At 51.7% G+C, this 21,416-nt stretch overlaps 2 protein-coding genes across 2 annotated transcripts in view; one reads left to right on the forward strand and one right to left on the reverse strand.

Annotated features, from left to right (window-relative positions):
* SMAD2 (SMAD family member 2) overlaps nucleotides 1-21,416 on the forward strand; it is a 961,241-nt gene that overhangs the window by 318,290 nt on the left and 621,535 nt on the right. The window lies entirely within an intron of this gene.
* Nucleotides 1-21,416, reverse strand: part of CTIF (cap binding complex dependent translation initiation factor) — a 177,422-nt gene that overhangs the window by 154,067 nt on the left and 1,939 nt on the right. The window contains exons 2-5 of the mRNA XM_049781546.1: nucleotides 13,076-13,147; nucleotides 6,083-6,156; nucleotides 5,244-5,348; nucleotides 731-806 (exon numbers count right to left, since the gene is read on the reverse strand). Coding sequence (XP_049637503.1) covers nucleotides 731-806; nucleotides 5,244-5,348; nucleotides 6,083-6,156; nucleotides 13,076-13,147 — 327 coding nt within the window. The remainder of the gene's footprint in view (nucleotides 1-730; nucleotides 807-5,243; nucleotides 5,349-6,082; nucleotides 6,157-13,075; nucleotides 13,148-21,416) is intronic.

Raw genomic sequence — 21,416 nt, forward strand, 5'->3', positions numbered from 1 at the left:
CAGATGGACAGACGGACAGACAGGTGTCAAAATGCTGCCTAGGCCTCTGCTCTCCCAGGAGACTCAGAGGAGCTGTGACACGCAAGTGGCCTCAGTGAGCGCAGCCAAGAACTTAGAACAGCACCCCCCAACATGGGAGGGATGCCAGGTCTGCCCCTCACCCATCTCCTGAGCAAGGACCCACTGGGAGGCTGCCCCTACTGTCCTGGACCTCCATAGATTATCCTCATCTGACAGTGGAGGAAACTGAGGCAGATGGCAGAAAGCCACTGACATAGGAGGGTGCTGACACATGCTAGTTAGTGGAGGGCCACAGTTCTGGGGTCCAGATGCCAAGCCCTTCACCCTTGGGTCCTTTGTCCAGCTGGGGTCCCATCTCCCTTTATCCCTGGACTCTGTCCTCAGCTGGGTCCCATGTCTCATCTCCCCTCTGCAGCAGGGCACCCAGACCCTCTGCTCTCCCTAGAGACAACCCTGGGTCAGCTGGGCTGGAGTCTGGCCCCATTGGGGTTGTAGTATTGCCAAGAGTCCCTCCAGGCCCAACAGATCCCGGAGCATAACACTTTTCAAAGACCAGACAGTAGCCGGGACCACCATGGCTGCACCCCTGCAGCCTTGTTTCTCCAGAGGACTGCTGGGAGGTGATCCTTGGGGCCACAGACTCGGGGACTGTCACGCACTTCAGTGTCAGCCTCACACAGGCCAAAGATCAGGACCCTCCGGTACCTACCTGCCAAGTCGGAAGAACCTTTTCGATGTCGTTCAGGTTGATTCCGTCACCATCTTCCAGCTTCCCTTTCCCACACCTGGACCAGAAAGGATGGAGGCATCAGAGCCCGATGGCTAGGCACCCTGGGCAGGCAGCAAGTGAGGCCCTAGGGGCTCCTGGGTAGGGGCCCTGGGATCCCTTGTCCTCTGCCCTCGCCCTCTGCCCCCACACATACAGCCACAAAGGCCCTGTCCTGGGGATTCCCTGCAGGCGGGGATATGGTGACATCTACCTATAGGAAGGGACAGACACGCCAGACAAAGGTGCTATCCCTGTTCATCTAGCTCATTGTTTCTGGGAGGAATACTTGGTTGTACTCAGAGGCTACTCCTGGATCTGTGCTCGGGATCCTGCTTACACCCTTCGAGCTGTGTCCAGCTTAAAGCTCCTTGTTGATGAACCTTCACCAGGTGGCCACTGTCCTTCCAAAGTCCATCATCTGGCCCAGTAGCACCAAAAACTATATAACCATGTATAGAAACCAACATCCAGCAGTGCTCAGGGCTGACTCTTGGCTCTGTGCTCAGGGATGAACATTCCTGGAGATCCAAGGAACCAGGCAGGGTGTTGGGGATCAAACCCCCTAGTCAGCTGTGTGTAAGGCAAGTGCCCTACCTGCTATACTATGTCTCCAGCCCCAGAAACCAACTTTGGCAGTGCTGAGGACTGAACCCGAGCCTCATCCATGCAGGGAGAATCTTCTGCCACTGACCCTCACCCCACCCCTCTCTTCAACAACTTCCAGAAGTCACACAAGCAGCAACAGCCTCCCACCTTTTTGGGCTGCTGGTTGCTGGTTAGTCCCCTCCTGTCCCCTTGTCCCCCACCCCACCCCCAGCAGATGTTCCTATGAACCAGCCGAAAGGTTCATACTCAAGAGATAGACTGTCAGGGTCAAACTCCAGCCATGTCCCTCACCAAGAGGGTGGCCAGGAACAAAGCCCTTCTGGATCATGCACGTAGATTCTGCATCTGTTAGTGGGGCTCTCAAGGAGCTTGGGGTGGTGGCAGTTAGGGGATGGGAGGGTTACTGTCAAAGTACAGCAAGGGTCTGCCACTCTACTAACTGTATATATCCATGTAGGTGGTCCCACATATTAATTATATACATCCATGTACATGCATCACTGCATTAACTGCATGCAGTCACATAGCTGTGTCTGTGGGGTCCTGGTAAACATAGGGACGATTAAATAAAACTAGATTGATTGTTATGTTTTTATTTTGGGGCCACACCTGGCTGGCCTCAGGGGTTACTGCTGGCTCTGCACTCAGAAATCACTCCTGGCAGACTCAGGCAACCATATGGGATGCCAGGAATTGAACCTGGGTCCACCAGGGGATGGCCACATGCAAGGCAAATGCCCTACTACTGTGCTAGCACTCCAGCCTCTAACACTAGAATGAAACAATGAGGTGACACCACAGAGAAGTTGGCCACTGCTTTGGAAGAGACACGGGCAGGTTGATAGCGGCAATTCCTCCCTGGCAGCACCACCGTGGTCATTCCTGCTCCTCTTGTCCTTTAAAGACATGGCGGCTATTCCAGCCATCATCATGCAGCATCTAAGGCTCCTCTGCCCAATAGTCACCCAGTACAGAGTGTGCTGTGGTCTGCTTAAAGGCAGAGGAAGTCCCAAACACCAGTAACATCAGGCAGGGTGAATGCCAGCAGGGGGTACTGTGGGCACAGTGTCCTGAGGGCCCCAAGAGGCTGGCATGGAGGCGGGGAGGGGTCAGGAACTGCAGTGCTGCCTTTGCTTACTTTGGGCAGACCCCAGAAACAGTGTAGATGGCAATAGGGTCCCAACATGGGGCTGTGATCTTCAAGAACAAAAGAGGCCACTCAAGGTAGCCAGTCCACGGAGAGCTTTGGGGAATGAGGGTGTGAGTTGAGCCAGCAGATAATCTGGGAGATGTCGGCAGAGGGCAACTGGGCATCAATTGATACTGTGGATAACATGGGTGTCAGCGCTGGTGTGGATGGAGGTGAGGGGACCAGAAGATTGGGGGCCCAGGGTGGACGGAGAGCTCAGGGCTGGCCAGGGAACTGAGGAGAGAGGACTGTCAGGAAGTACTTTATTGTCTCCACTGTCAGTCTCATGAGGATCTGGGCCTGCAGCAGGTGGTAGGTAGAAGGCCTGAAAACTTCCTTTTAAGGAATTTGCGTCTATTTGTGTGTGTATGTGTGTGTGTGTGTGTGTGTGTGTGTGTGTGTAGAACCAGACTAGCTGTGACAGCACCAGCAATCACATCTGTGTTAGGTGCCTGCGTGGTTGGGGGTACAGGGAATTGGGGCACTGGGCTGGCTGGGCTGGCCAACACCCCCTGCCCCAGTGTCCATGTATCCACATGCTATGTCCCAGCATTCCATGAGCCCCATCATATGCCTGGTATGAGTCTCACACCCTGCAGGCCTGGCCCTGGCTTTCAGGTCAGCAGTGCTGGGTCGACAGTGGGAGGGGCAATGAAGAGTCTCCCTTGGCCACCCTATACAGGGCTCAGAATTCCCTGAAGGTTCTGAGGGCAGAGGTGGCCACAGCTCAGCTGCCACTGCTGCCACTCGTCTCCAAGGCAACAGCCTTCTTTGATTTCTGTCCTGCCATGGAAACCTGGGCTGCAGGAGCCTTGGTAACGAAGGGTCCACTGTTTCCTAGGGATGCTGCCGAGGCAGGATGCTGGGGATTGCAGTTCCGATCTTGGTCACTAGGTGGACACTGAGCTCAACACCCAGACGCGACATTGCAATTCTGAGCTTGGCCACAAGGTGGCCATAGAGCTCAGCACTCAGAATTGGGGTGCGGTGGAGGACAGGGGTGTGGTTCTAGTCCTGATAATGAAGGGTCCTCTGCATATATGTCTTAAGCAGCTTCAGGACAGTCTTACTTGGATATTAAGTAGCAATCATCCCCTCCCTTTTAATGTATTGTTCAATATTCAATTATATTATTTTTAAAAATATTTTGTGTTATTTTAGGTACCATGGTTTACAATACTTGGGGTTTTATTGTGATTTTGGAGGGGGGCACAACTGGAGATGCTCAGGGACTACTCCTTACTCTGTGCTCCAGGATCACATCTGGTGATGCTTGAGGGACCATATGGTACCATAGGTATCAAACCCGGGTCAGTTGCTCCAAGGCAAGTGCCCTGCCCATTGTGTTATCACTCAGGCCCTTACAATACTGTTAATGACAAGGTTGCCTGTGTCACACCATCCAGCACCACACACTCCCCCAGTGCCAACCGCCTGGTGTGAACTAAGAAACCAGGGAAGCCAGACTCCATATGAAGTAGTGCTATCACCTTGATCCTGAGCCTCAGTTTCCCCACTGGTGTCATCATCTCTGTGATAAGCCCTAAGTAAGCTGTAAGCACTGCTGGGTATGGCTCAAAAGCCAAAAAGTAGGGCCAGAGAGATAGCATGGAGGTAGGGCATTTCCCTTGCATGCAGAAGGACAATGATTCGAATCCTGGCATCCCATTTGCCCCCCCTCCCCACCATGCCTACCAGAGGCGATTTCTGATCGTAGAGCCAGGAGGAACCCCTGAGCACTGGTGGGTGTGACCAAAAAAAACCCAAAACCAAAAACCAAAAAGTAGGCCTGAACCATAGAACAGCCTGCAAAGCGCTTGCTTTGCACATGCCTCGTCCAGGTTTGATTCCAGGCCTCATAGATGATCTTCCAAGCCCCACACAGAGCCAAGAGAAACCCCTAAACCCCGCCAAAACAAACAAACAAAACACATAAAAAAGCAAATAAGTATATAGATAAAATAAAAATGATTCATTTCATGTCTGTGAATTTTTCTTGGGGGGTCACACCCAGCTGTGCTCAAATGCTGGACTTGGCTCTAAGCTCAGGATGGGTATATGGTGTCAGAGAGTAAGACTGGAACTTTCTGGGCCCGAGCAATCATACAGCGGGGAGGGCATTTGCCTTCCATGCAGATGACCCGGGTTTGATCCCCTGCCCCTCATATGGTCCCCAGAGCTTTCTAGAAGTGATCCCTGAGTGTAGAGCTAGGAGTGAGCCCTGAGTACTGCCTGGTGTGGCTCCAAAACAAGAAAAACAAACAAAAGCCTGGGTCTCCAGCACGCAAAGCCAGAGCCCCAGTCCTTCTGGGGATTTTCTCAGTACAGATGGTTGGAGTGAGCCGTTGTCTGCATGTCTCGCGCAACTAGCTCCTGTTCTGAGGCCTTTGGGCTCATAAGCAGAAGGTAGCACAGTAGCAAAGTGACAGGAGAGAGCCACAGGGGGTCCCAGCACCGCCCCCTGACACGTGGCAAATGCAAATCTTCACACTCTAGCCCCAGCTCTGAGTCAGTGACTTGGGGTGTCTGTGCCTCAAGCCCCCTCCCCTGCTTGCGAGAGCTGCTGTGATGGGCAGGAAGGAGTGTTCTGCAGGGCTGCTGGCCTGCCCAGGGAAAGGTCCCTTTCCAGCTGCCCCTCCTTTCCTAGCGCCCTCTTACCCTTCTCGGTCGATGTGCTGCAGTGACTGCTTGGGCAGGGGCCGCAGCTTCCGGTGGAACTGGCTGAAGTCCAGCTTCTCGGGCTGTAGGTCCCAGGTGGCACCACTAAGGGGGCAAGAAGGGTGATAAATGTGAGGCCACTGGGGGAGCTGGCCCATGACTGATGGGGTACAGACTCCCCAACCTGCCCCACAGGCCACCAAGGGGGCAAGAAGGGTCTTCAGAGGCTTGCATGAAAGGAAGGCACCCAGTGGACCAGAGCTAGGGTCAGGCTAGGCCCTGTCACTTGGAGTGAACTGTGCAAGGTTCCATAGACCAGGCCCTGGGAGGCCTGAAAAGCCCAAATTCTTTGTATCCAGGGGGATGTGCACTTCTGGAAGCCTAGATGGGACCAGACTAAGGATTCACTTCCAGAGAGGCTGGAGAGAAGAAGCCTCAGAGCTCAGCAGGGGATACCAAAGCATGGAGCCCTTCAGGCAAGCTAGCAGGGAAGAGAAGACAAGGCCAGGCTTCACTGGTTCCAGCTTAGGAATCACGGCACTACCCTGGCTGTGTTTTGGGAGAAATAACCTAAAGGCTCCACCTTCCCTCAGCCAGCCTGAGCCTAGAAACTGAAACACTGACCTGCTTCCTGCTCTCAGGCCTGACCCTGTCTGTTTCTGGCCTGACTTGACTGTGGCCTGACTTGACTCCCCTATGGCCGCTTGGCTAGCTTTGCCTTCCTCCCCCTGCCTCTTCCATCATTCCCTCCCTCTCCACCCCTACCTCACCCCTATGTCCCCTCCTCTCTTCTCCTCTGCTCTCCTCTCCCTCAGTGAATGATCCACAGGGCTGCTCACCTGAAGGGCTCGAAAGTGTTGGCTGCCCAGATGTCTGTGCCCAGCATGTCCAGAGAACCGTCCTTGCTGCCATTCTGGAAGAGATGGGACAGAGGGCACCAGTCAGGATGGAAGGGTGCCTCCCCTACAGGCTCACCTGGGGAGGGTGGCATAGATCTCCCCTTGTGGCCCTCAGGGCATCCTGGGCATCCTGTTGGCTGGAAGGTTCTGGGTTGTCTGAGGGAGCCACAGGACCAGGCTGTTCCTCAGGACCCATGGCTACACTTCCCCATGGGCATGGCAAGGGTATGTGAGGCTAGTGGGGCCCCAAATCCTTTGGGATGGGCACCAGCCCCAGAGACTAGACACTGACTGAGTCAGCTAGATAGAAAACTAGACCATACCCATAGTTCTAAGGCTCCAGCCTTGATGGAGGTGGGGGACTTTGGGTCTCCATTAAGTTCTTCCACCTCTGCCTTCATCCCGAATCCACAAAGCCCCTGCAGACCCTCTGCTTGCTGCCCCTCTTCAGTGCCTCAATCATGGACCCTCTCAGGTCACTGAAGCAGAGCCTGTGAGAGGGGGTGACCTAGGAATGGATGTGTCCACTCAGAGTCCCTAACACAGAGGCAGGACCTCACCCCATGGGGGCCCCTCACCACTGCCCCTCAACAGAGCCAACAGAAGGGCGGGCTCTGTTTACACAGCGAAAATAACCATTACAATGCACGAGGCACAGATCTGAACCCTGCCACTGACAAAGACATCGAGGGGACAAGACAAAGTCCAGAATTGTGTGTGTGTGTGTGTGTTTCTGTCTATATGTATGTGTATTTGTTTCTGTGTGTTTCTGTGTAAGAACAGAAACTAGAGAGCAGGCCCATCCTGCTCTATGTGGGTGCATGTGTGTGTGTTTGTCTGTGTGTGGGTGCACATGTGTTTGTGTCATGTTTCAGTACCAAGGACAGCGCCCACCAGGGGGCGGCGGGGGTGGCTCCAGCACCTTCCTTCACTCCCGGACCTGTCCTGACTATCCCCCCATTCTGTCCCTGCCTCTGTCTTTGAGGATGGAGACAATGACTGACTGTGCCTCTCTCGCTGGACAAGGAGAGTGTCCTCACCCTGGGGCAAGAAGGGGCAGGATGATACCTCCCTCCATGCTCACACCTGCTGTGTACCCAGTCCCAGTGCAGAGGATGGGCCCATCCGGCCTCTCAGGAAACTGTCCCAGTCCACAGGGCCATCTCCCACTGCCAGCACCGCCACACACCAGCTGCACCAGGCAAGCTGGGCTGGAGCCGAAGTGGTCTGGCCCTGGAGGCTAGGAGAAGCTTCTTAGGATCACAGGGTGAGTGGGGTATGTGTGTGTGGTTCCTGTCCTGCCCCTTCCTGCTGCCCTGCCGTGTGTGTGTGTGTGTGTGTGTGTGTGTGTGTGTGTGTGATAATGTTCTACATAAAATTTCCACAAACAGCAACAAGAGTTCTTACACTTCAACAAAACACTAGCATTAATTTAATCATTGTAGGCTCAAGTCTAGGCTGAGAACTAGGCCAGGTCACTGACGACCCTCAACATGTGGAATATTTATTTCCACCACACAGCAGGCTGCCATGATAGCTCCTCTCCTGCCTCTGCCCAGCCCCTAAGTCTGTGCTTAGAACTTGTCCTTTCTAGGGGGTCCCGCACATGGACTAGACTGTCCCGGGCTTCCACATATTGGTCTGCCTGTACCCACAGCCTGACAGTGACTCCTTCCCCAGCTGAGTGCTGACCCCTTTCCACTTTCACCAGGGCAAGGACCCGGTGAGGTAGGGGCATTTCCAGTGCAAGACTCTTTGGGGTGAAGCTCCTATGAGCAAACACACTCTTCACCCCTGGGACCAACACCCCAGACAGCTGCGCAATTGCTTTGTCATTGTCATCGGGACTTGAAGGTGGATTATTTCTAGAAACTGCCAAACTGATTCCCAGAAACTCCTGCCCACAGGCCACACAGGAGGGATCTTGTTACCTGGTCACTGAGCACTCTGTATTCTGCTGGCTTTGTAACTGGGGGTGAGGGTGGGGGGACGCAGGCTTTCCCCCATGCACAAAACTATACAAACACTGTATCATGCATAGTCACCCCTTCCTGACTTAACCTATGAAAGGCTCTTTTGTGTTGTCCATTTCCTTTTCTTTCTTTTCTTTTTTTTTTTTGGTTTTTGGGTCACACCCACCAGGGCTCAGGGGTTACTCCTGGCTCTACACTCAGAAATTGCTCCTGGCAGGCACGGGGGACCATATGGGACACCGGGATTCGAACCAACCACCTTTGGTCCTGGATCGGCTGCTTGCAAGGCAAACACCGCTGTGCTATCTCTCCGAGCCCGTAAAACCAAATTTTATTTGGAGGCACTGAAGAAGGGGAGGGAGAGGGTAAGAGAAGCATGAGTAAAGTTGCCGACTAGCGTAGGCTTCTTCAGAGACTGAGAAAGCCTCAGTACACAGCCCAGCAGAAAAGCAGGAAAGTCCACATCTCAAGAAGAGAAATGCAGACCACATGTGCTCACACCATGGACCTAGGCAGCACATGTGCATAGGCCTGTATCCCTAACACTACTTGATGGCCTGACATGTGTTTCCTCCATTTTCAGAGGGGGAACTGAGGTTGCAGAGAGGACAAAGCTCACCCCAATGAAAGGGTCCATCTGAGGTCCTGAGGCTCTGATTTCTTGCTCCATCTAGGACAGTAAAGTGCCTCCTCCCTCAGATTGTGCTTCTGAACTCCTCTGTCACACCTGAGTCCATTGCAGACACCACCCTTGCACCTGATGCATTTGCACCATAGACAGAGGTCAGACCACGCTGCTCACAGCAGAATCCACGGGCACTCAGTGGCCAACAACTCAATGTTTTTCTGCGAAAGTCAACCATGGGGGGAGGGATGAGGAAACAGCTCAGTTGACAACTCAGTTTCTGCTTGTGGGCATGAGGTCTTGAGTGTGATCCCTGGTGCTGCCCACATGCAATGAGTACAATGCAGCTCTGCTCTCAAGGTCACCTCAGAGCCACCATAGAAGGTGTGATTCTGGCACCAAACTAGGGTCTGCAACCTCCAGTGAGCAAAGCCACAGAGGAGGAGCCGGCACCTCGATGGGGAGCACAGCCTGAGGAGCATGTGTATGAGCCACACTTGGGGCCTTGACAAGCACCCCAGGAGTGTGTGAGGCCCTGTGAGCCCACAGCATGTGCACCTGTCACAAATGCCATGGCTGAGCATGGGGGCATCACAACCAGGCATGTGTGTGACCCATCACCATAACATGGCAACCATTCAGGAATGAAGAAGGAATGAAGATCACCAGAGAGGGACCCAGGATGTCACCGACACTGCAGGCAGAAGTTTGGAGCCCTGAGCCAACCTTGAACAGCCCACAGACCTATCCTGGTCTCTGGGTGAGTAGTCAGTGCACCTAACTGCTGGAGGAGGAGAGGCAGCTTCTTCTAAATACTGTAGAGGCAGCAGAGGGTCCATTTCACCTCCTGTTGCAGATTTTAGGACAATGCTTTTTGTTTCCCAAAATGTAAGGAATGATCATTATGCAAAGCTTTTAAAAACTGTGCTGAAATTGCTTTAAAGATCACTTTTTTCTTTTTTAGTTTAGTTTTGTTTTGGGGCCATACTTGGCAGTATGCAGGGATCACTCCTGGCTCTGTGCTCAGGCATCACTCCTGGTGGTGTTCCGGGGACCATATGGGATGCCAAGTATTGAACCTAAATTAGCTGTGTGCAAGACAAGCACCCTATTCATTGTACTATTGTCTGGTGATGGATACTCTGAAGGTAGGTTAAAATAAAGCAAGTTAAATCAACGCTTTTAGCTAAAGCCTGCTGCATAATGTGCATATTGACCCCAAAACGGAAAGAACTGCTTTGACATTAATGCTTGGCTGGAGGAGGAACAGAGCTGAGTCTGTGATGGTGTCTGTGCAGGGGCTGCAGTGCTGTGGGCAGGAACTCTAAGGGATGGCAGATATGTCCAAGGGCTCTTGTCTTAGGAGATCAAGATTCAGGGAACCTGGAAGGGTGTGTGGGCTAGCAGCATGCCCTCAGAGTAGAACTGCAAATATTATCCTCCTGGCTGCCCCTGTTCTTTCTATCCCCCCATCAGGGAGTAAGGGGGAGTGGGCAGAGTACACTGGGGGCACTCCCCCACTTGGGTTTTCTTGCACTCTGCCCAGTTTTGCTTCGTCCACCAGAGGGCGCAAGAAGAGAGAGGGGGGAGGTGAAAGGGGGAGAGGAGGAGAGAGGAAGGAGAGAGGAGAGAGGGGTGAGGGGAGAGAGGAGAGGAGGAAAGAGGAGAGAGAGGAGAGAGGGGAGAAAGGGGGGAAGAAGAAGAAGAAGAAGAAGAAGAAGAAGAAGAAGAAGAAGAAGAAGAAGAAGAAGAAGAAGAAGAAGAAGAAGAAGAAGAAGAAGAAGAAGAAGAAGAAGAAGAAGAAGAAGAAGAAGAAGAAGAAGAAGAAGAAGAAGAAGAAGAAAGGAGAGGAGAGAAGAGAGGAGAGAGATAGGGAGAGAGAAGAGGGAGACTTCAATAGTGTTCACCACTGAACTCTGGTAGGGGACAAATGGAGAGGGGAGAGGGGAGAGAGGAGAAGAGGAAAGAGGAGAGAGAGGAGAGAGGGGAGAAAGGAGGGAAGAAGAAGAAGAAGAAGAAGAAGAAGAAGAAGAAGAAGAAGAAGAAGAAGAAGAAGAAGAAGAAGAAGAAGAAGAAGAAGAAGAAGAAGAAGGAGGAGGAGGAGGAGGAGGAGGAGGAGGAGGAGGAAGAAGAAGAAGAAGAAGAAGAAGAAGAAAGGAGAGGAGAGGAGAGAAGAAAGAGAGAGATAGGGAGAAAGAAGAGGGAGACTTCAATGGTGCTCACCACTGAACTCTGGTAGGGGACAAATGTCCAACACTCACCTGTGACCCCCAGCCCACCCATCTCAGACCTCTGTGTGGTGTCCAGGCCAACACATTGCCCCATTTAGGAGCCCTGGCTTGGCACACCCCTATTGCCCACCCAGGCCCCATCCACCCACTTCCCAGTTCCATCTCCCAGGAGACACTAGCATGGCCCTCACATAGGCACCCCTCAGACCCAAGCCCAGTCCAATGGTTTGAAGGACACTTGGGTGTCAGCTGGCCTTCATGGTGCTAGAGTGCCCATCCTATAGGCCCCCAGTCCTACTGTTGGCCACACACAGTGCAGCCTCCCCAATCCACATGGCATGATAAAACATGCAAGATGGGGTTGGGGAGAGGCCACTGTCAGCCCCGGGAGGTTGGCAGGACAGCAGAGAGAAAGGCTTCGATGGAACAGGGAGGAGAGGGGACCAGAAAAAGAATACTCTGGAAGATTCCAGAATCAGACACACATTGGCCAAGAAACAGCTGGTGGTTGTGTCTCTCTACGGCCCCATTTCAGCCCTTCCTTGCGTCCCTTCTCCGGGGTTGAGTCTCCAAGTCCAAATTTCCTTCCGCCTGCTACAGAGTGAAGGGAATTTCAGGGAGGAGCCCCAGGTTCATGGCAGATGCTACAGACACTATCCCTGACACTCAGGGCCCACAGCTCAAGGGGTTCAGGGAAAACAACAGGGTCTCTGGCCATGCGGTGACAGTCTATGTGGGATGAGAGCTACAAGGAAGGTACCTGCCAGGAGAGCAAAGAAAGGCACCTGGAACCACAGAAAGATCGTTTGCCTTCCTCCCTCAGGAGCAGGGAGGAGTGAAGGTTTCAGGAGCAATATGCTTGGAAGTAGCTGCCAAGCTCTTGCTAGAAGGGGTTCGTGCCCTCTAGAGAGGGGGGTATGGGGCTTTGTCAGCCTCCAATCCCCCAGTTTTCTGCAGAACCAGTAGGGAAAGCAGAGGGCAGGTGGGGCCCCCAGCACCTTCCCACATGGACCTGTCCAGATCTCCTAGGTAGGCAGCAAAGAAGGGAGTCCAAGCTCCAGCTTGGTCCTAGAGGAATAGTCTGGGGGTGCAGGTCTATTATAATGTTCTAGTCCCAATCCTAGGAGACCCTCAGATTGGTTTGGGAAGACCTACCTACAGGTTTTTGTTCCTTAGGGAGATGTAGCCCAGTCAGCCCTCTGCTTCGCTCCCAGGGACCTTATACCATCCACCCTTAGACATCAAGCTGCTGGGGCTGGAGTGATAGTACAGTGGGTAGAGTGTTTGCCTTGCATACAGCCAACCTAGGCTCAACCCCCAGTATCCCATATGGTCCCCTGAGCCTACCAGGAGTGATTTCTGAGTGCAGAGCCAGGAGTAACCCCCGAGTGCTGCCAGGTGGTCCAAAAGCAAACAAACAAATAAAAATTCAAATTGCTGAGCTGAAGGGACAAAACATGCTGTACAGGTGCTTGCCTTGCACACAGCTGGCATGGGTTTGATCCCCAGCACCACAGAGAGTCCTCTAAGCCCTGCCGGAGTGATCCCTGAACACAGAGCCAGGAATAAGTACTGAGCATTGCTGGGTGTAGCCCCCAAATTAAAAAAAAAAATCAATCATGTAAAGAACACCACCCATCACCAGTGCAACATTCCCATCACCAATGTCCCAAAATACAATCATGTATGTAATAAAGTTGTTTAAATAAAAAAAAATGAAAAAGAAAAAAAAAGAACTTAAAAGAAATCAGGGGGCCGGGCGGTGGCGCTGGAGGTAAGGTGCCTGCCTTACCTGCGCTAGCCTAGGAGACGGACCGCGGTTCGATCCCCCGGCGTCCCATATGGTCCCCCAAGCCAGGAGCGACTTCTGAGCGCATAGCCAGGAGTAACCCCTGAGCGTTACCGGGTGTGGCCCAAAAAACCAAAAAAAAAAAAAAAGAAATCAGGGAGGATAAAAGAAAGAAATGAGATGTTGCCAGAAAGGTGCTTGTTTGGGGATTGGGCGCTACCGTACCGTACCCGCCAGAGGTGGGCAACACCCTATCTCCTCCCTGTCCACATCAGCCCTGCTAGGCACCCAAAAGAAGGACATGGGGTTACCTACCTGTAATGGCGCCGCGAGGCCCTGGGGGAAGACTCGGGCTCTGTCCAGCTGCTGGCTGCAGTCTGCCGTCCACTACAGAGAAGAGAGGAGGGTCAGTGGGACCATGCCCCAGGGGCCAGCGCCAGAGTCTACCTTGAGGGGACAACTGAGGCTGAGCTTGTGACTTGTCCCCTCCCGGTCCCCTCTCCAGTGCTCTTCCCAGGACAAGGTCACCTTCTGGGCATGGGTCACTTCCTTCTCTCCCTCTGGCCTGACTTCACCTGCAGCAAGTCTGTGTCAGGGCCAAGGCCAGAGGGGGGGAATGAGGCAATGCGGTGGGTCCATTCACCTCAAAAGGACCACAGGGGCGGAGGGTACTAGCTACCAAGCCCGGGGTGGGGTGCAGAGCCCCTGACTCTGTCGGCAGTCCCTGAGCCCCACAGAGCCAGGGGGAACCAGAATCCAAGGGCAAGGTGGGGCAGCACTCACAAAATACACCCTGAAATCCAGGTAACCCCACTCTCTGACTTCACTGTCATCTATAATATCAAGCAGAGACAAGGAGTTTTGCTGACCCCCATGGCTCCTGTGAGGGTATCGTGAGGATGTTTGTCCCAATGTTAATGGGGGTGTTTGCACCAATGTTAACCTCCAGGCTCACAGGATGTCTGGACTAGAGAGGGAGGCAGGAGCCGAATGGCTATTCAGAACTGTGGATGCAGCCGGCCACAGCCCGATTGTGGGCCAAAGGCCTTAGCTTGTGAGGAGAGACCTGCTTTTACTTTAATAAATGCTCCCCAGTAGCGCTCAGGAGCGACCCCTGGTAGTGGTGTGGGGAACATATGCGGTGCTGGGATTTGAACGCAGACTGCAGCGATGGTGTGTAGGGTGGGTGCCTTACCTGCCTGCACCTTTCCATGCTCTCTTCTGCCTGAGACTATGTAGACTACTGGCTGCTGTACAGCCAGCTTCAATGGCAAAGGTAGGGTAAGAGACAAGAGTACCCCCACCTCGGCCCCCATTTGCAGCCTGCCCAGCCCTGCTTTGTACTGGGAGGGGCTGGCCCTTGGGCCTGCTACAGACCCCCTGGCAGAGTTCAGGCCAGGTGGTTCTGCCCATGGCAGAACTGCAGCCCTCCCAATTGGGGGCATTATCAGCATCAATGAGCCCCAGCTCTGTGCATGACCTGAATCTAGGCTCTGGCCCTCTTTGCATCCCTCCTGTCCACCTCCTGGAGTCACTCAACTGACTGCACTATTTGTCATTTTGCTTCTGTCATCCTCTAGGTCACCAACTTCCTAGATCAAAGTCCCTAGTCTGGAAATACCATTGGTCATAGGGGCAAGTGACAAGCCCAGCTGACCCTGCCACATGCAGGAAAACACCACCACCATCTGAAAGCCTGATGTCTGGCTGGGCCCTCAGTCTTGGGAGGGCAGAAGGTGGGCTTGTCAAAGACAAGCACACTAACTGAGTGATGGAAAGACGACAGGATCCTCCAAAACCTCAACCTCAGGGCCTGAAATAATACAGTGGGTAGAGAGCTTGCCTTGCATATGGTTCAATCCCCAACATCCCAGATGGTCTCCTGAGCACTGACAGGAGTGATTCCTGAACACAGAGCCAGGAAAAAAACCCCGAGTACCACTAGATGTGGCCCCCAAACAAACAGCACTTGAAGCTCAGAGAAATTAAGAAAAGTCCCCAGAGGTATCTCTGGCTGCACTTGAATAAAGAGAAGTAACAATTAGAAGCAAATTCTGAGCCTGGAACAGGTGACGACCCCTAGTGGGCAAACTGGCCAGATCTGAACTAAGTCTTGTACCCTATGAATCCTTCCTTGGACAATGACATCAGGGGATGAAAGCCATTGATCCCAGAAGAGCTGGGACACAGGTATGCAAGAACACACTTCTGCATCTGAACCAGAAGTCTAAAGTCTACACAGATGTGTAGACATGCACACATGCCTGTGATGCAAGGATCACATCCAGGGGCTCACTCATACAAGGTGTGTGCTTTCCGAGGTGTGTGAGCTGTACACCTGCTCCCAGATTTTCTGTTTTGTTTTGTTTTTGAGACCATATCTGGTAGTGCTCAGTGGTTACTCCTGGCTCTGTGCTCAGATCACTCCTGGTATGCTCAGGGAACCATATGGGATGCCAGGGATCGAACCTGGGCCCATCCCAGGTCAACAGGTGCACACCACTCTGCTATCACTTGGCCCCCATACTCCCAGACTTTTGAATGAAAATTTGTACACAATTCTGGTTTCTTCTTTCTGAGCTAGCAATGCTGGAAAGAGCCTGAGCACACCATAACATAGTGCTAGCCTACAGAGAAAGGCTTTCGTGTGTCTGGGTACCCTAACACTCAGGCCCACCTGCCAGTGCCCATGTCACCTCCCCAACCGGGCTCCCTTGAGGATGAACAGAGCAGCTCTAAGCTCTCGTACAAGCCGTCACCACCGTCATAAGAGTCAGGAGCAACTCTGCTGCCCTGGGCCTCCCAGCATAAGGGAAAGAAACCACCAGAACAGCTACAAAAAAACAGTGGAGTTGAGACGAATGGAACAGTGTGTCCTGGCAGGGGCTAGAGGGTGGTGCAGCTTGGATTCTTGGAGAAAAGAGTGCCCAGACATGGAAACGGGCCCATGATGCCAGCAGCTAAGGGGCAGATGGGAGCAGCGAACCGCTCAAGCTGAGGCAGTCTCAAACATTTCCTGGGGGGACATCTGTCATGAGGGCTGGAAAGCAGCTCAGAGTGTGGCCAGGAGGTGAAGCTAACCTCGGGACAAAGATCTGAACTAAGTCTAGTGGAGTTCATAGCATTCTGGGGTTTCCCTGGAAGTGCAGGCCAAGATGTAAACTTAGTGACTCTGAGAGCCATACGCAAGGAAAAGAGTATGGAACATATCACTGGAGAAAATGGCACACAACACCAGCAGTGAGCAGAGGGACTTGTGGAACAGAACAGCTTTGAGCAGAGAGCAGAGTATGAAATACATAAGCTGAAAGGAAAGGGAACAGCATGGGCAGAGCAGTGGGAGGAGTTTGGACCACACAGCAATGCTCAGGGTTTACTCCTGGCTCTACATTAAGGGACCACTCCTGAGGAAGCTCAGAGGATCTATGAGATGCCAGAGATTGAACCTGGGCCAGTCATGTACAAGGCAAGCACCCTCCCTGCTGTATTATCTCTCCAGTCCCCACAACTTATTTCTTAATTACAAGATTGGTAAGAGTAACACTTGGAAGGTGCAGAGGTGAGATGGGGGTAAATATTAAACTGTAGGAGTCAAAGCTATTGTAAATGTATGTCCCCAACTATCATCATTCAACCAAAAATTGAGATTGCTAAGGAGGTGGCAGGGGTGGAAGGGAACTGGGGGATCCTGGCCCTGGTGAGATTTATTCCATGTTGAAGCACTAAATACCACTAGTCCGTCATTCAACCTTGGAAATTTTTGGTGCCCAAGTAAAAATGTGTGTGAGGTCGCCTAAGCAGTGTTCAGGAAACTAGTGAGTCTCTTTTCAGCTCAGCCTAAGGGCCGAGGCTGCTGCTCTCTAGAAACCATGAGCAGAACTAAGGACAAGCTGATGTTCTTCACCCCAGAGAAAGGGCCATACGAGAACAGTGAATTTAGAATGAAGCTCTGTTCTAGGTTGCCTGCGCCAACATGGCCCCGCAGTGCAGAATTTGCTGCAGAGCCTGACCTAGTTTCTGTGAACCCCTGGTTCCCAGCCCAAACTTGAGTCTGGGCAAACAGGGGTCTTCAAAGAACCAATCAAAGCACCCAGGCTAAATGCAATGTGTGAGCCTAATCTAGAACCAAGCCTGATCTCTGGGTGTGTTTTACTCAACTTCCTCCTCTGGTACTTGTCTCAGGACTCAGAACAACAGAGAGGTCAGTGTAAAGCATTTCCAAGAAGACTTTAGGCTGCACCCTGTTTCCAATGTACTCCCTAGTAAGCAGGCAATAGCATCATCATCTTCATAAATTGATAAAATAAGGAAATGAGACCCCTTTCTCTCTCTGTTCCTCCACTTCAACCCAACCCCTTAATTTAGGGTTCAACCCTGATTATCTTTCCTAAGCATCCCCTCTCCTGAAGGGTTCAAGAGCCATCTAAGGCTCATTATTTCTAAATAAAAATATGGGTAGGGGCCAGAGAGATAGCACAGCAATAGGGTGTTTGCCTAAATTCGGCATCCCATATGGTTCTCTGTGCCTACCAGGAGCGATTTCTAAGCGCAGAGCTAGGAGTAACCCCTGAGCACCACTGGGTGTGACCCCCCCCAAAAAAAAACCAAAAATAAATAAATAAACAAAATGCCAAAAAATATATGGGTGACTGCACACCTTGCTGCTCCCTAGCCAAGATGTTGGGGACCATTTTAAACCCTTCATATACCAAACCTCACCTCTTTTTTCGGGGGGCACGCACATCTAGGGATACTTGGGGGGCATTGCTGGCTCAGTGCTCAAGGGTTGCTCCGAGATGCTGCGGAAACTTTCATGGTGCCAGAATCAGACTGGGGTCAACTACATTCAAAGTATGTGCTCCAGCCCACTGACCTATATTCCCAGCTTCAGGCCCAGATCTGAACTCTTGAGCTCCACACCCTAAAACTACTCTTGTATGACCTTCCAGATATAATTTCAAGAAAGTCTATCATATTTGCTCAGGATCACTCATTCAAAACTCATATTCTCTCTTAGCTTCAAAATATGGCATTAAACAAACCCACTTGACCTCCTGCCCAACTCTCCACAGCAACCTAGAGGGGCCGGGGGCTCTGCCCTGCATCCATCCAGTGTTGGATTAACCAGCCTTACCCTAAACTGTTATGATATATTGGCCTTCAACCATAACTATGATGGCTTCCTCTTTTGCATGTCAAAGATCCTGGGTAGGAAGAACTTCTAGATAGGTTCTTTTTTAAAAATTTTTTCTAGATAAGTTCTTTACCATCATCCTCCCACCCATGGGGGCTGGTCTGGTCTTTCCAATTAATACTTAGGTTCTGGCTGGCCTTTCTCTCTTGCTCCACATGGTGGAAAGGTCCTTGGACCTGTGTTTCATCTCTTTTCAGCCTGGTTTTGATTATTTCCTGCAGTGGCCCTGCCCCAGACCTTCTTCACCATTCCCTATGGGATTATGGAGTGTGGGTTTATTCAGAACCCAGCACATCCCATCCCAAGAGAAAAAGCTGAAGCTCACAACTGGGGTGGTCAGAGCAGACCCCAAGGTCAAGCTCTTTTAAACACTCTCCTTGTTTCCTCCCCGATTCTCCCTCTAGCATTCATTGTTGGCCTCAAATCGGGGATCCAGGGCCACCCCAGGTGGATACCCAAGAAACAGGCATTCTGACCTCCCACCCGTGACTGAGTTTCCAGGCCTAGAAGTGGGGCCCGAGTGAAGAAAGGTTGACTCTGGTCATTTTGGACTAGTCCACCTACAATAACTGGCACCAAAAAAAAAAAAATATATATATATATATATATGGGGGCGGAGCAATAGCACAGTGGTAGGGCATTTGCCTTGCATGCAGCTGACCCAGGACTGACCTGGGTTCAATCCCGTGTCCCATATGGTCCCCCAAGCCAGGAGCAATTTCCAAGTGCATAGCCAGGAGCAATCCCTGATTACTCACCGGGTAATCACCGGGTGTGGGCCCCCCCCCAAAAAAAACAAAATAGAAAAAATAGGGCAGATTTCCAGAATTATACCAAACTGAATAGAGAAAATCATGTTCAATAAATAAGCCAATTAAAAATTGTAAGTTTGTTGGGGGCAGAGCAATAGCATAGTAGATACGGTGTTTGCCTTGCACACAACCGACCTGGATTTGATCCCCAGCATCCCATATGGTCTCCGAAACTGCCAGGAGTAATTTCTGAGTGCAGAGTCAGGAGTAACCCCTAAGCACTACCAGATGTGGCCCCGAAACAACAACAAATTCTTTTTTTTTTGTTTTGTTTTGGTTTTGGTTTTTGGGCCACACCCGTTTGACGCTCAGGGGTTACTCCTGGCTATGCGCTCAGAAATCACCCCTGGCTTGGGGGGACCATATGGGATGCCGGGGGATCGAACCGCGGTCCGTCCTACGCTAGCACTTGCAAGGCAGACACTTTACCTCTAGCGCCACCTTCCCGGCCCCAACAAATTCTTTAAGGTTGCTAGAAGCACAGTTTTATAAAGGAACATGCAGAATGATTGTGTTTATTCTAAAATTATGGACTGTATGCTTTCCAAGAGTCTGTTTTTTCCATTGTTGCTTTACAGGCAAAACAAACATTTCACTTATGTTTCCAAATGACCAGAAATCAGACCTATAAGAGCGAAGCCCCCATAGAAATAAAGGAAGTGCAGTGAAGAGGCAAGAGAACATTGTCCCCTATACACTGAGTGATAACAATACAGTCATTTTACAGGGTACTTGGGCTAGAGCAACTTGTTTCACTTGTCATGATCTCCTGACAGAAACACTTTTACATGAGTAGGAGACATGGCATCCATCTACACTCACTTGAGTGTTCTGTGTTCTCGGGGGAAAACTAAGAGGAAGCACGCATTAAGAATGACCCTCCGGGCCCAGAGAGATAGCACAGCGGCATTTGCCTTGCAAGCAGCCAATCCAAGACCAAAGGTGGTTGGTTTGAATCCCGGTGTCCCATATGGTCCCCCGTGCCTGCCAAGGGCTATTTCTGAGCAGACAGCCAGGAGTAACCCCTGAGCAACGCTGGGTGTGGCCCAAAAACCAAAAAAAAAAAGAATGACCCTCCGATGGGAAAAGCTGAGTCTGTGCTGAGGGGTACATTCTTCACTCGCCTGCCTGTTAAACTACGACATTCATGCCTTGGACCACTGAGTACAATTAAACAGCAGGTGCTCAAGGCTGGGAGAATGCCTACAACACATTGTTGGGGAAAATGCCAGACACTGATGAGCTGATGACACACAATTTTTAAATCTGGGGTCAGAGAGATAGCATGGAGGTAAGGCATTTGCCTTTCATGCAGAAGGTCATTGGTTCAAATCCCGGCATCCCATATGGTCCCCCGAGCCTGCCAGAAGTGATTTCTGAGCGTGGAACCAGGAGTAACCCTGAGTGCTGCTGAGTCTGATCCCCTCCCCCCCCCAAAAAAAGAATTTTTAAATCTTCCAATTTTACAACTTGCCTTACATCTATGCTGGTGACAGCATAAAATGACAGAAAGTAAACTCACCTGCCCAGGGGCAGGGAGAGTGAGACAGGAGATACAAAGGTGAACAATTTGTTGATGCCTGAATTCTGATATCCCACGAAAATGGTAGCTGAATCCTTGTGTAATTAAAAATAAATTGTTTTGGGGCTGGAGCAATGGCGCAACAGTAGGGCATTTGCCTTGCATGCAGCTGACTCAGGACAGACCACAGTTCGATCCCCAGCATCCCATATGATCCCTCAAGCCAGAAGCGATTTATGAGCACATAGCCAGGAGTAACCTCTGAGTGTCACCAGGTGTGGCAAAAACAAAAAAAATTGTTTTGGGGCTGGAGAGATAGAGTAATAGTACGTAGGGTCTGCACAGGAGGCCTGAGCTCAAACTCCAACAATACACAGGCCCTGAAATACTGAGCCAGGAGTAAGCCCAGAGCACTGACAGGTGTAACCCCCAAACCAAACCAAAACAAAAAGGTGGGGAAGATAGTTGAGAAGATAGCTCAGGGGGCCGGCGTGGTGGCGCTAGAGGTAAGGTGTCTGCCTGCCAGTGCTAGCTTAGGACGGACCGAGGTTCGATCCCCCGGCATCCCATATGGTCCCCCAAGCCAGGAGTGACTTCTGAGCGCATAGCCAGGAGTAACCCCTGCGCGTCACCGGGTGTGGCCCAAAAACCATTAAAAAAAAAAAAAAAGAGAAGATAGCTCAGGAAAGTAGATCTAAGGCCCGGAGTACATGCTCAGCACACAGGAGGTCTAGGTTCTCTTCCTAGCACTGCAGTGTCCCCTGAGCACTACAAGGAGAGAAGCCCAAGCACTGAGCTAGGAAAAAACCCTGAGCACAAAACATCCCCAGATCCCTTTATCCAGGAACTTCCTAGCACACAGAGACTTGGAGCAATGCATCCAGAAGCTCCAAGTGGCCAGGACTCCATGCTGCTTCCTCACTGTACTCACAGCACTCCAGGGGCAACCTCACAGCACCCACCCATGTGCCCAAGGCCAGGCCACAACTGCTCCAGTGTGCGCCTGCACAACCAGCCTAGGGCTGGCTCCAGGACTGGAACACAGGCTTTGAACATCATGTGGGGGCCCAGGGTTCTGGACAGGTCCTCTGCAGTTTGAGATCCTCCAAATCAGAAGCACCAAATAGG

The sequence above is a fragment of the Suncus etruscus genome, chromosome 10, assembly GCF_024139225.1.
Source record: "Suncus etruscus isolate mSunEtr1 chromosome 10, mSunEtr1.pri.cur, whole genome shotgun sequence".
NCBI lineage: Eukaryota > Metazoa > Chordata > Mammalia > Eulipotyphla > Soricidae > Suncus > Suncus etruscus.